At 52.7% G+C, this 13,758-nt stretch overlaps 3 protein-coding genes and 3 non-coding genes across 8 annotated transcripts; 4 read left to right on the top strand and 2 right to left on the bottom strand.

The window, feature by feature from the left end:
• Window positions 1–638: 638 nt before the first annotated feature.
• On the bottom strand, window positions 639–4,323 carry RAB34 (RAB34, member RAS oncogene family). Of its 2 annotated transcripts, none has more exons than XM_016201939.2 (10): window positions 4,188–4,323; window positions 3,913–4,004; window positions 2,959–3,027; window positions 2,755–2,856; window positions 2,585–2,649; window positions 2,425–2,476; window positions 2,165–2,246; window positions 1,995–2,085; window positions 1,755–1,862; window positions 639–1,672 (listed from the first exon to the last, which is right to left on the bottom strand). In XM_016201939.2, exons 1-10 carry the CDS (start codon window positions 4,239–4,241, stop codon window positions 1,605–1,607), a joined length of 783 nt encoding a protein of 260 aa, XP_016057425.1. In that variant the 5' UTR covers window positions 4,242–4,323; the 3' UTR covers window positions 639–1,604. The 2 variants fall into 2 exon arrangements, with proteins under 2 accessions (XP_016057425.1, XP_016057427.1); XM_016201941.2 differs by having other exon boundaries at window positions 2,959–3,024.
• A 2,115-nt stretch (window positions 4,324–6,438) lies between these two features.
• Window positions 6,439–10,461, top strand: RPL23A (ribosomal protein L23a). Of its 2 annotated transcripts, XM_016201943.2 has the most exons (5): window positions 6,439–6,535; window positions 7,153–7,336; window positions 9,281–9,457; window positions 10,106–10,175; window positions 10,403–10,461. In XM_016201943.2, the coding sequence occupies exons 1-5, from the start codon at window positions 6,511–6,513 to the stop codon at window positions 10,415–10,417; spliced, it is 471 nt and encodes a 156-aa protein (XP_016057429.1). In that variant the 5' UTR covers window positions 6,439–6,510; the 3' UTR covers window positions 10,418–10,461. The 2 variants fall into 2 exon arrangements, with proteins under 2 accessions (XP_016057429.1, XP_087682136.1); XM_087826010.1 differs by having other exon boundaries at window positions 6,449–6,535; window positions 10,106–10,461.
• LOC148091242 (small nucleolar RNA SNORD42) lies at window positions 7,000–7,064 on the top strand. Its single transcript, XR_015715986.1, has one exon. It is a non-coding gene; the product is annotated as a small nucleolar RNA SNORD42 (small nucleolar RNA).
• On the top strand, window positions 9,139–9,209 carry LOC148091241 (small nucleolar RNA Z17). Its single transcript, XR_015715926.1, has one exon. It is a non-coding gene; the product is annotated as a small nucleolar RNA Z17 (small nucleolar RNA).
• TLCD1 (TLC domain containing 1) lies at window positions 9,987–12,615 on the bottom strand. Its single transcript, XM_016201942.2, has 4 exons — window positions 12,337–12,615; window positions 11,941–12,023; window positions 11,764–11,846; window positions 9,987–11,439 (listed from the first exon to the last, which is right to left on the bottom strand). Exons 1-4 carry the CDS (start codon window positions 12,528–12,530, stop codon window positions 11,056–11,058), a joined length of 744 nt encoding a protein of 247 aa, XP_016057428.1. The 5' UTR covers window positions 12,531–12,615; the 3' UTR covers window positions 9,987–11,055.
• LOC148091240 (small nucleolar RNA Z17) lies at window positions 10,219–10,290 on the top strand. The gene has a single exon (XR_015715927.1). It is a non-coding gene; the product is annotated as a small nucleolar RNA Z17 (small nucleolar RNA).
• Window positions 12,616–13,758: the final 1,143 nt, after the last annotated feature.

Here is a 13,758-nt window from a genome sequence, read left to right as displayed (position 1 = left end):
GTCGGATGTCAACCATGAGCCAGGTTCTTAGTCACTCTTCCTGTAAAGTTATAACAGTTAAGTTTTTTGAGCTCGTCTATGTATTTGTTAGTGCTTCATCTTATTTCATCCATGAAACTCCATCAGTATTATTAGCTTCATTTTACAAATGAGGAAATTGAGGCACAGAGGATAAGTGATCTACCCGAGTGCTGAGTGTCCTAGGAGGAACAGTGAGGATTCAGGTGCAGGTCGTCCTTAGAGTATGTCTTTTTTTTTTTTTTTGAAGAGGGAAAAATACACCTCATTTTTTACTCAATTTAGTTTAATCATGTTTAAAAACATAAAACATAATTTATGCTTATATCTCTAATATAGTTAGATGTTAGATAACATATCTTCTAAATAAGAGCCCAGCCCCTACCTCCCTGGGCTTTCTGATCAGCCCAAAGGGTATCAAAAATTTGTCCACCTGGCGTGGCTCAGTGTTTGAGAGTCAACCTATGAACCAGGAGGTCATGGTTCGATTCCAGTCAGGGCACATCCAGGCTCCATCCCCAGTAGGGGGCGTGCAGGAGGCAGCCCATCAATGACTCATCATTGATGTTTCTATCTCTCCCTCTCTCTTCCTCTCTCTGAAATCAATAAAAAAAAATAAAAAATAAAAAAAAAGCCCTAGCCCTAGCCAGTTTGGCTCAGTGATTAAGAGTGTCAGGCTGCGGACTGAAGGGTTCCGGGTTCAGTTCCAGCCATGGGCACATATCTCCGCTGCAGGCTAAATCCCAGCCCTGGTTGGGGAATGTGAAAGAGGCAACCAATCGATGTGTCTCTCTCACATCAATGTTTGTTTCTCCCCCCCTCCCCCTTCCACTCTTTCTAAGAAGCAATGGAAAAAATATCCTCAAGTGAGGATTAAAAATAATAATAATAAAAAAATCAGTAACTTCTTACTGTGTTCCCCTCAGAGAAGTATTTTTTTAAAGGAAAAGCAGGAAGAGACCAGCAGGTGGGGGAAAGAAGACCAATGGTGGAAATTTGGGTATAAGCACCATGTAGGAGGGTACATTTGGGGAGAAGAGACCAAAGGAAAGGGCTCTCAAAGCCAACAATTTAGAACTCACCCAGTGAGAGTGCAGCCCCCAAACCTGGTCCCTGAGCTCCCAGCCTGACTGAGGCCTGCTCAGGGGCCAGGGCTGGCCAGCATCCCAGCTGGAGGCTCCAATTCCAAGATCGCCATAGAGCCCTGCCCTTATCTCCAATAAAGAACTCCAACCCCCAGACTGCTAGTAACAGATTTTAATGCATAAGGCACAGTGTGAGGCTGGGGTCATTAAGCATCCTCATACCCAAAAGGCCCAGCATGTTGAGCAAAAGCAGCAGGGACCACCTCCCCACCACTGGGCACCCTGGAGAGTCCCTGGAGCAAAGGGGCATCCAGTCTTTGGTATGGTGCCCAGGGTCAGGAAGTGACTAACACAGTCCCAACTACGCTTCTGGGGGTATTGCCACCAAAGGGCAGCTCTTTGGTCTGTAATAACAGTCAGTACAGATGTCCAGGGGTAGAGCACTGGGGGAGTCAAGGTCGTACACATACAGTGTCCCAGGGCTGGGCAGTCCCTCATCCCTCAAATGCAACATGTGGGCTTCTTCTTGCTGGCAGTTAGGTAGAGGTTGTTATCATCACTGTTGATGCCTGAAGAAGAGTGGGAAATACGTGAAGCAGGGATTGGAGGTTCCCCATGCTCTCTGCCACCCTCATCCAGGTGGGTACTCACGGACAACATCCCCAATGCGCCGGGCCCCCGATTTCTCCAGCTCAGCCAGCATGTTGGTCTCAAAGGTCAGTGCTGCCACACGGAAAAAGAATTCCCGGACATTTTCACCTAACACAAGAAACAAATGGGTGCTCAGGGGCAGTTCTAGGCCTGAGGTCACTGGGCACAGCTGGAGGTGTAGGAGTGAGAGGCAAGGTAGGCAGGAATGCCACAGCAGAAGGCCTGAAGCCTCTTACTCACCAGTGAGAGATGAGACTGCCCAGTACTCAGCCTTCATCTCTTGGGCCACCTTGAGTGCATCTCTCTCCATTAGCACATACTGAGCAGGAGTCTGAAGGAAAGTCAGAGTCAGCTGGGGGAGGGTTCCCTCACCAAGTTGGGAAGTACCCCCCCCTCCCCGGTACACTCACACTCAGGTCCTTCTTGGAACCCACAAGGAAGAGGAGCGCACTGGAAGGGTCATTCTCCTTGAGTGCATCAGCTAGCCACTGCCTGCCACAGCGGGTGGACAGCAAGGGATGAGTTGGGCGGGCTCCTTCCACTCATGTGCCCCATTATCCTCTCTCTGCTCCTAGATGCATTCTTCCCTTCCCTACCATGCCTGTGACTACCCCCCTTTTCTGAACCCTCTTTTCCCAGAGCCCACATATATTTCAGCACCCCCACATACTTGGTATGTTCCAGAGAGGCCACATCATTCAGATTGAAGACAATGATGATGGCTGGAAGAATGGCAGAAACAGTCCCAGGTTGATGGGGAGACACTACTGGCTCATTTCCACGGCCCTAGATTAGAAGCAGCCACCTACCCACTTTACCCAACCCCTTACCTTGAGCTCCTCGGTAGTAGGTTGATGCAATGCATTTGAATCTCTCCTGTCCAGCAGTATCCCAGCTGGGAGGAAGGAAGGGTGAAACAGAGGCATGGGGGTGGGGGGCAGGTGGAGTGTAGGTGCTAGAGGAAGAAATGGCTGGAAGAGGTAAAAGAAGACACACTTACAGCTGCAGACTGAAGGGGACTCCCAACACCTCAAATCGTTCCATCTCAAAGTCTACTCCAATGGTGGCCTTGTAATTCTTATCAAAGGTATCTTTGCAGAACCTGAGGGGGCACCAGATGCTCTGGCCCTTAGCCCAGCCCATCTGGCTAGGCCTGGCCCTACCCTGCCCAGCCCAACCCAGCTCAACTCCAGCACCTTCTTACCTATTAATGAGACAAGTCTTCCCCACTGACAGGTCCCCCACCACAATGACCTTGGAGATCTTAAATCTGCTGGACACAAGAGGAGGCAGGAGGAGTGGGCACTAGTTTTTTCACTCTAGGGAGTCCCAATGCTCCCTAGTAGGTATACAAAGGTAGCTGCACCCAGGCTGTGACTGCCATAGACACCAGTAGACACCAGGCCTCCGAGGCAGCTTTCCTGGACAGATGTGCTGGCCAGGAGTGTTTTGTGCTTTAGTATTAAGGAGACATGAGGTTGAATTCCAGCTCTCACACTTACTAGTTGTGGGGCTTAGGACAAGTTACTTAGCCTTTCTGTCTCAGTTTCAACATTTAAGTGGAAATTTAGAATATATTGTATTGGGTTGTTGTGAAGGTTAAAATGAGATAAATGGTCTATATTCTGAAACATACCCTCCCCCCCCAAACACACACACCACACACATACATTTTAACATTTCTGAAATCAGGATACATCTTAAAAGTGATGGTGTTTTCCATTTAATAAAAGACAGTAACAGTATTCAACACACTGCCTGGCACACAGTAAATGCTACATCAATAGCAACTGTTATTAAGTATTCCCTTTAATATCCACAAGTGGACTCAAAGATGTAGGCACCCCCCACCCCACCCCCAACCCGGCCCTGGGCCCTGGGGCACAAATGGATGGTATGTGGGTGGCTGAACTGGAGACCACCCCCTTCTCTGTGTCAGAAATTGAACTGCCACCTTTCTAGCCAACCCCATCTCATTGGGCTCACCCATAACCTTGCTGGAAATAAAGCGGGGGTAGACACAGGGACATAAAAAGGAGGAATAGCCATATAGCTGGTAGAGGGTGCAACAGAGCCCCAAGGGGGTGGACGTCACCATGGCTTTGACTACCGAGTTTCCTGGGACTTCCCTTCTTTGTTTCGGGTGTCTCCAACTCACCCCACGGTGCCGGTCCGGTGCTCCTGGCAGGCGCAGGTGACCCGGGGGTGGAAGTCTTTGCGCACGTGCAAAGCTGCCTCCTTCCTCAGGTACTGGCGGGGATGCAGGAGAGTGAGACTCAGCCACTCCCCGCCTCTTCTCCTGCCAAGCAGCCCGGGGCTGGGGGTGGGGAGGGGACCACCCAGGAGCAGCCGAGCCTCTCGCTGGCCCGATGCCGCCTCCTCCCGCCCCTACAGCCTCCGCCGCCAGAAGCCCGACGTGGCCCCGGCGCCTACCTGCGGCAGCTCCGCCAGGACGCGGTCCCTCCGCACCGGCGCCAGAATGTTCATCTTGCCTGCGGCCTTGCGGGGCGCCCGCGGGAGGCGCGGAGGCCTGATCCGCCCCAGCGACCCGGGCCCGTGGAGACCCGACAATCACCCGCGACCGAGGAGTCCCGACTATGACTCGGGGCCACGGGGAACCTACGGGAGCCCGCGGCCTCGGGGACGCTACGACCACCGCGGGCCACGGGGATGAGACAGTCACCCGGGGTTGGGATGAACCCACAACCACCCGGGCCCGGGGCGTCCCGAAGACGACTCGGGGGCGCGGAGACCCCTCGGCCGCCAAATAGGGGCGAGGAGTCCTGTCCGGGGGGTCCCGGGCCCGCGCAGACCCTACAATAACTCGGGGCCGGATAGTTCCTACAATAACTCGAGGCCGCGGAGACCCGACGACCACTCGGGGTGGAGGCGGCCCCACCATAACAGAGCGGCCGGGGGGCTTGGAGCGGCCCCACCACGCGGGGTCGGGGTGGGCGGGGGCCGCGCTGCGAGCCCCGGGAGCCGCTGCGGGAGGGGGCGAGGGGCCCAGTTCGCTGCTGGGCCCCGCGTCCCGCTCGACTCTCCCTCCCGGAGCGGGCGCTGTAACATGATCCCCGGAAATTCCTGGAGAAGGGCCGCCCCCCGCCCCTCTCCCGGCAGCTCCGGGTCTCGCAGCCCGCCCGGGACGCCCCATCCTCTCCTCCTCCCCGCGCTGCCCTCGCTTAGGCTCCCCAGCCTGAGGCCTCGTCGGGGACCAGGCCCCACCCAGGCTGGAACTTGCCCAGATAGGGATCCCCCACGTTGCACGATCCTGCACCTCTGTGCCGGGCTGCGCCCCCAACAGGGACCCTTACCCAGCCAAGTTGGTGATGGGGAATCGGTGATGGCTGCGCAGCATCTGGCTGTGCCAGGACCGGCGGGGTGGGGTCCGGGGGAGAGAAGGGGGCCAAGGAGAGGCGGTGCTCGCCTCCTCAACTCCAGGCCCAGCACATGACTCATAGAGTCTGCCCCCACTCGCCCTGCAGCCCTGGGAGGGGGAGGGGGAGCGCAGACGGGGTGCCAGAGGCGGAGCTGGATGCCCACCCTGGCCAGGGACGTCCGAGGTCTGGCTTCTGTTCCTCGAAGGCTGCCGTGTAGATTGAGGGGTGGGGAGGCCGAAGACCAAGCGGCGTCCCTCGATGCACGATGAAGGAGGGCTAGGTGGACGGGGGACTCCACCTTTGGGGGAGGTGACTGCTCCGGAACACGGGGACTGCCCTCGACCTTTGGGGGAGGTGACTGCTCCGGAACATGGGCGTTTTTCGCACCGACCCCTTTGGAATCTTCCCAAGGGCAACTTTTCCATTTTGCGGTTCTGCAAGACAGACTCGGGGAGCGTAGAACAGATCTCACCGTCAAGGGGGAAAGCAGGTTCCCAGAGGCGAGAGAGAAGATAGAAAGGAAGAGGGGAAGGGGGAGGGGGGAGACCCCGACCCGCGGAGAAGCAGACTAGAACCTTATTAAACTTTTCTCTGTGTCCGGAACAGAATTCGAGATTGCAAAAAAGACTAGGGCAGGGAAGGCAAGACTACTTAGAAGGAAGGAACTGTGAATGGAATTATTCACAAGAAGAACTAGTGAATGCTGGAGAAATCTGTGCGCTGGGTGTTTGGAATACTGCTCGAGTTTCTTCAAGAGTCTTGTCGGGAAAACACATGAAATCTGACTGTCAGGTAAAGAGGGGAGATGTGACCACCTTCTACCTCCTGTGGTACTTTTCTCCTCCCCTCTGCCTGACTCGATTTTTTTTTTTTTGCCACCAAATCACCGTTATTGATAAGCCACATATCCTCTCGGGACCTCAATTTACACCAATATTTGAGGGAGTTGGGCCTGACACATTCTGCTCTAACGTTCCAGAACTTAGCTACACCCTCCCTGAGTTAATCTAATTATATCCATTACAGTTTTGCAGTGTTATTGTCTCCTGGAATTTGCAATCCTTTTCCCTGAAGCTGCTGAAGATGGGAATCGCTCAGGACCAGACCCGAGTGGCGGACAGCTACACCATCCACTCGCCGCAGCAGATAAACACGTCTCCGAAAAACTACAACTCCCAAGAAGCTTTAGAGTCTTGCTAGGGGAGGAGTAGCGCATGCTTAGTTCCTCTGAAGGAAATTAAACCTAACTACTATTCCCAGCGGGCGCCGCGCTATAGATCAACCAATCGGCTTTAAGTGAAAAGCATCGCGAGTCTTCGGTGAGAATTGGCTCTATAAGCCCGTGGGAACGGATCTCGGAAACCCTTTTTACGAAGATGGCGCCGAAAGCAAAGAAAGAAGGTGTGTGCTGACGCTTGGGGGGAACACTGCTAGCTGGCCGCGGGTCCTCGCAGAGTGAACAGACTGAAAGGAGGGTTCCTGGGCTAAGACTTGGGGGTGTCAGCCCCGGGGCTTCTCCTCCAGTTTCGGCCACGCTGCGCCGTCCGCGGGCCCAACCGCATGGGCTGGGCTTCAGTTGAAGGGGGTTGGGGAGGGAGCCGACAGCCAGATAGCCGACTGTGGGGAGCTATACGCATCCACACGGAGCCGCTCCATATCTCCAGACCTGTAAGGAATCAGTGCCCTCAACTTATCTTATTTTTTTTTAATCCGCATTATAGACGGCTATATACTCTGCCAGGGTGGCTGTGCGATGTTATATATAAAACTACTAGCACGCATTCTGGCAAGCGGCAAGCGTTCGGTCATTGCTACTTTTTCCTCTGTGATACCCCTGGAGTTACTCCCAAGTTTGCCCCATTAACGTGCATATGATGGAAAAACTTTAAACCTGAGACTTGTGATGTCTTCAAAGGAACCACTGATGCACATGTGGCCTGGCGCGCCCACTACAGTCCTTTAGGCCGGAAGTGCTCGATTTCTTAATCCCACACCCTCATTCTCTTTGCTTTTCTCAGCCCCTGCCCCTCCCAAAGCCGAAGCCAAAGCAAAGGCTTTGAAGGCAAAGAAAGCAGTGCTGAAAGGCGTCCATAGCCATAAAAAAAAGAAGATCCGCACGTCACCCACCTTCCGACGGCCGAAGACACTGAGGCTGCGAAGGCAGCCTAAATATCCTCGGAAGAGCGCACCCAGGAGAAACAAGTCAGTACTCTCTCCCGGTACTCCCCCGCCCCCCCCCCCCCCCCGAATTATAAGAAAGCTTATTTAGAAAGTTACAGAGGTAGTAGAAGTGAGCCAGTTGGGCTGTGTAGGCTTAGGAATCAAGTTATAGAGGCAGAAGGGCCCTTGGATCGTAGGAGAGAGAAAGGCAAAGGTAGTGCACCTCGGGAGAAGAGGAAAAGAAGCTAACCATACTCATAACAAGATGTTTGGTTATCCTCCATTGGTAATTTTTTTTTTCTTTTTAAAGGAAAAAAAATCACTTACTCAGGCCTAACTATGGGCCACACTATTTCAGGAAAGTTAATCTTTAAGGGAAAAAAAATGTCCAGATGAAATAAGTCTCTCATAGCCACAGGCTAACTCTGTCATCCTCTCATGGAAGATTAAGTCCACTGGCTACCCAAGGAAGTAAGTGGACTCCTGATTTCCTAGGAAAGGTGATCCATTGGTAATTATGAAACTTACCAAACTTAGAGTATGGTTTCTCAAAAACATGTTGAGGTGTACTTAATAGTTTCTCTAATGGGGGTGTGGGGAGAGTGATTCCTTAAGAACAAAAGGGGGGGCGTGGCTCAGCGGTTGAGCCTGGACCTAGGATCCAGGAGATAGGGGTTAGATTCCCTGTCAGGGCACATGGTGGGTTTCGATCTCAATCCCCAGTAGGGGATGTGCAGGAGGCAGCAGATCAATGATGACTCTCTCATCACTGATGTTTCTCTCTCTCTCCATTCCTCTCTCTGAAATCAATAAAGATATATTTTAAAAAACAAAACAAGAGGAGACGTTTTTTACACTATTGGCAGGAATTGTTTAAAACAACCCAGAGTTAGTGCCGAGGTTCAAGTCCACTTTCTTGGAAGTATAAAGAAGGGCTTACATGTTCTTTGTTTTGGAGCTTCAGGCTTATAGTTCGTTCCTCATACCACCTATTGCTGAAGGGAGTGGTGGTTGAGGATGTGGAATGATTCAAGGTTGACAAAGGAGGTCCATCCATATGTATTGGATGGTGAAGGCCAGCAACAGTGTATGGAAACTTCACTCTCAAATTTTTACACTCGGGTAATGGTTAGGGGGAAATGGGCGAAAAGTTAGGGAACTTGAGTATTCTGGTGTCATGCTGCTGTTAATAACTGACCTTAGGAACCACAAGATTAGAGTAGAGCATAGTGGTGGAAAATGGGTTTCTGCTTCTCCCACTGCTTCCTAAGAAAAAGGCGGAGAGTGGGTTGCGTCGGCTGTGGAGGAAAGCACTTGACAGACTTTTTTTTACCCCCATTTGGACCTAGTATTTAGTGTAATAAGAGTTTGAGACCTGACCTCTAGCTTCAAAGTGGGATGGTAGTGTCCATGTGAACAGAGCCTTGCTCCTCTGAATTTCAGGGGAAAAACTGTTGTAGGGGCATTCAAACCACTGAGTTTAACCTGAGCTGTAAATAAAAGGTTGCTCTCAAGAGTTGATGGCCCTCAAACTGGTTTTTAGTGACCAAAGAGAGTAGAAAAGCCTGGCCTGCCCAGCCTTATAGTGAAGCGCCAACGTTCGTTGGAACTCTAGCCTGAGTTCCAAGATGCTGAATTCTAGCTTTGTGCTCTTTGGTTTTAACTTCTCAAGTCTTAAATTTTCTCCAGAAATCCCGTCATAAATGTTAAGGTCAAATAAAGAATGAAGGGGTTTGGGGCTCAAAGATGATTCTTTAATCATTTAAAGGATGAAAGTCCTTCGAGAGAAAGAAAATGCACATGGTTTTGCTCCCAGGCTGAGGCTCCAGGTCCTTAGGTTTCAGGGTGCAGATGATGACACTGTTCAGCGACCAAAGTCTGACAAAAATGATTGCTACTCATCGTCTGATGCACCTGGGCTCCAAAAGAGGGCTCACCCTTTCTTCTACTGGGCTCAGGCCAGGTGACTGCATTTTACCTCCCCAGGCTTGACCACTATGCCATCATCAAATTCCCCCTGACTACCGAGTCAGCCATGAAGAAGATAGAAGACAACAATACACTTGTGTTCATTGTGGATGTCAAGGCCAACAAGCACCAGATCAAACAGGCTGTGAAGAAGCTCTACGACATTGACGTGGCCAAAGTCAACACCCTGATCAGGTGAATGGAACCCCATGGGCTGGGAGGGGAGGCTGGGGCCTCAAGTCAGAAAGAAGCCATACCCAGCCAGGTGTGGCTCAGCAGTTGAGCAATCTACCTAGGATCCAGGAGATCGAGGTTTTCCTGGTCAGGGCATATCCCTGGGTTGCGGGCTTGATCCCCAGTTGGGAGTGTGCAAGAGGCAGCTGATCAGTGACAACTTTTTCATCGTTGATGTTTCTCCCCCCTCTCCCTTCCTCTGAAGATACGTTTTTTAAAAAGGAAAAGCCAGGAAACCTGAATAGTATGAAATCCTTGATGCTGCTTTTGGAGTCAGAAGTAGTTTTCTGAGTGTGCAAGCCTTGAGAAATGAGCAGCCCCTGCTGTAATTGTAGTCTTTATATTGAGTATGGACTTTTGAGAAATCAACAACTGTTTTTATGTCAGATTACCTGGATTTAAATGTCCTGTGATGTTTTCTGTAAAAGGGAATTGGCTTTATTTGTAGCCTAGTGGCTTCCCTAGCTTCCTCTGTGCAGGTGACAAATCACTATTTGGAAAAGAATGACATGGACAAAGGAACCCCTGGTGCCCCAGGTGACCAAGGTGGGGGGCCTGGTATGGGGGCACTGAGGATAGCAGGGATTAAGGCTGCCTTTTCCACCCTAGGCCTGATGGAGAGAAGAAGGCATACGTTCGACTGGCTCCTGACTATGATGCTTTGGATGTTGCTAACAAAGTAAGCTTCCTTTCCCACAAAACTCCTTAACACCCACCCCCTGGGTGCAGATGATGTGTCTGTTAGTGACCAAAGCCTGACTTTTGCTGATTAGTCTTAACTGACTGACTGCACCCCTCTCCGTAATAGGTCCTACCCTATGCCCACATTTTGCTTTTTAATCATGACATTCCAGTTTAATCTTCACATTTCAACTTCCAGTAACAAAGCTCCCTTTTGTTTTTCAGATTGGGATCATCTAAACTGAGTCCAGCTGGCTAATTCTAAATATAAAAATCTTACACTGTATTGTTTCTTTATGTTGATTTCTGGTTGGGCTGGGGGGGCCATACTGTGGTATGAGTTTGGGCAAGACTTTGGTCTACTTAACCCTGTTGGAACACTCAGCACTGTCACTTCACCATACTTGTTACAATCCTGGCGGTGGGAGCTCAGCAGATATTTATGACCCAGACTAGGGTTAGTTGTCCTAGGACAACTAGAACTTTTCTCTGTCATAGGAGTAAGTGAACAAACAAGAAGTTTTACAGGAACCCCTTCCTTTATCCCTGGAAGAGGAGGCGGCGGCTTTGTATGAAACCAATACCCAGAATTTTCATTAGCATCCATTTCAGGGCAATGTGGGTTAGCTGGCTTTCGGGTAGCACTTTGTCCCCACACCCATCTACCATGTCCAACCGGTCTGTCTGCTTCCCTCACCCCTTGCCCAAGAAAGGACAAGGACTTCAGAGGAGCACTTTCATTAGTTTTCAATAGTGGGTGCAGGCTTGAAAGGTGGAGAGGCTGGATGCCCCGGGTTTGGGGCTCTCATCACAGTTTATGCATGAGGCTGTTCTTGGCTGTTTGCTGTCCTTGCCTCAAGTCCCAGGCTCTGTGCCTCTCACTCTGTCAAGAACTTGTCTTTGTGTTGTGGGCTGGGCACAGGTTCAGGGCAGAAGTCCGAGCGGAGGAGGCGGGAAAAGTAGATGAGGATCATGATGTCCAGCATGAGCAGGATACCCAGCAAAAAGGTGCCTAGGGTCCTCTGACCCGCATATTGCAGGAAGAAATGGGTGAGGTAGGCCTGAGGGGCCAGGCGGAAGATAAAATACATGACCAAGTTGACATACTTATTAATTTTGTAGAGGAGGAGATGCTGGGCATTGTTGATCTTCATCATCATGCGAATGGTGAGGAAAATGTTGCTGACTTCTACCAGCAGTGTTAGGACACCCCCACCTACAAAACTGCTCCAAAAGATGCCTGAAAAGAAGGCACCCATGGCCTAGAGGGCAAAGATGAGAACAGGTTAGGAAATAGATGCCAAGGCTTTCCCGGAAGTTGGTGGGAGTATCAAGGTTATCGGATTGAGGGCGGGAAAGTCTTCCCCTATTTGCTTTATTCTGGCATATAGTTTATAGTGAGTTCAACACATTAAATTTTGATCCCTGTGTAGAGTTTACAGTGTGAGGTACTAGGTGAAGTTATGGATTGCTGGCCTCAAATCAGTGAACCAAGGGCACAGCATGGGACACGGTGGGAATGGAGTTAAGACAGGGCTGAGACTAAAGTTGCTAGCACCAGGCCTATACCACACCCCGTTTCTCACCATTACATGATGGACCAGGTATTCCCAAGAAGCTCGCGCCTGACGACTAACCACAATGTCCACCGTGTCGTGGATGAAATAACCTAGCAGAGGGATGGGGGAAGAGGTCATGAAGGGAATTATACGAAGCTTCTCCTGTTCCCCCACCCACTTAAATGCTTAGTGGGCAAGACTTACCTGCGGAGAAGCAAACGAGCAGATAGCCAGAAAGTGACCATGCCGTCTCGATCTCGACCAGCATTTCGGGAGTCTGCCATACACTGAAAGGGAGGGAAGAAGGCAGGCGCTCATCTCCCATTCCCAAGGACCTTCAACTCCCCTTTTCCCCTTGCCAGTCTCGAGGGAGTCTGGGCTTGCTCTATTAACTGGGGATCGAGGAGGGGCTTGGCTGAAACCCAGGTGTCTCCGCTTTCCCAGGTGAGATCCCGTTCCCCTGGGGCCGCTGCGGCTCCGGATTGGATAGTCTTCCAGACAGAATCATGTGAGACTGCGTGGCCTCAGCCCGCCGCGAGTGATGGGGAGAGTAACGCGGGATCCCCTAGCCACCTTCACTCCCCCGGGTTCTTCACTCACCACAGCAGAGCCCAGATCCCTGACACAATGGAATGGGCGAAAGAGACCAGCAGGTTGTGCCAACGCCAGGTGCGCAGGGGGTCGGCGCGCACGTGCGCGGGGAGAGGAAGACGACAGAGCGCGCGCCGGAGCGCCCGGAAGGTCAGCGTGGCGCCCAGGAGCAGCAGCAGGGCGGGGTGCAACAGTGGGGGCATATTGGCCCTCCCTGCCGTCAGTCTGTCCGCCCTCTAGGCGGCCTCCTCGGGCTGTTCGGAGAACGGGGCTTCCTCTCGGGCGAGTCCACTCCGGACGCCTCCCCTGCCGGCCGGCAGCCTCACACAGTTTTCACGGGAGCCCTCTAGGCCCCTTCGCTCCTCCCGTCCCCTCCCGGCGGGCCTCTGCCCCCGCCCCTAGCCGCCCGCGCCCCCGCCCCGCCCCGCCCTGTCCGCCTGCCCCCGCCCCTCCGGCTGCTCTGCTAAGCGGAGGGCGCAAGCCCCATTTCCCGAAGGGCCTACCGCGCCCCGCCTCTCTCCGGGAGACTTCGGGGGCTGTCCTAGGGCGGCGCCACGAAGGCACCCCTCGCTGGCGCCTCCCGACTGCCGACTCGCTCGCTTGGCCTCATTAACCCGCGTCCCCAGTTTCCCCGGGGCCACCGGCTCCCCCGCTCGGGCGGGTATTGCGAGAACTCCCTCCGCCCTCAACTCCTTTCTTGGCAGAGCTGATAGGATCCGTCACACACCCACGACTTTTAAACCCGGGTCCTGGGTACGGGTCGGAGCCACGCCTCGGACCATGATCTCTGACCCGTCCCTGTACTTTCACTGGATCACTAGTTTCTTCAGGATAGAGACAGACTTGTTTACCTGCGTGCCTAGAAACGATTGACTAACCCATCACCACCCCTCCTCCCAGCCCGCTTTTAGGCTCCTGGGGCCAAGCGGCTGTAACAATCCTGCTTCAGTCCGGGCTCCCTGGAGGCTGCAGCGGGAAATACGCCCGATTTGCCCAGGCTGCTAGGGTGACCCTTACTCTTCAGGCCAGCGGGTTGGCGCAGTTTCAGTTTGTGGCCACTAGGTGTCAGCCTGCACTCACCGTAGCGTGGGCTCGATACCAACCCCCTCCCCGCCGCCACCACCACCACCAAAAGAAACGAGGTAGTTGCTTTTGGGGGAGAGTTAGTCAACCAGACTCTGGAGAACAGAGGAGCGGCTAAAAGCCAGGCCGGTAGTAGGGGATAGGAAAAGGGGGGGCGGGGATTGTAGTTGGGTGCGAGGGAAAAGGTGCTGCGAGAGGGAAGAAAAGCCAGAAATCCTAGGCCCAGAGACCCAGGGGCTGAAAGGTTTGGGTGTTTGCTTTGCCTCCCCTGATGGCTCCAAGGTTACACATTAAACCCTGTGGGGCTCCTGGGTCAACCAAGTCCCGATCGGTTTCTAGGTGAGAGCA

The sequence above is a fragment of the Miniopterus natalensis genome, chromosome 17, assembly GCF_054644295.1.
Source record: "Miniopterus natalensis isolate mMinNat1 chromosome 17, mMinNat1.hap1, whole genome shotgun sequence".
Taxonomy (NCBI): Eukaryota; Metazoa; Chordata; class Mammalia; order Chiroptera; family Miniopteridae; genus Miniopterus; species Miniopterus natalensis.
Note: the sequence above shows the minus strand (reverse complement) of the source record. Positions and strands in the feature narration are given on the sequence as shown.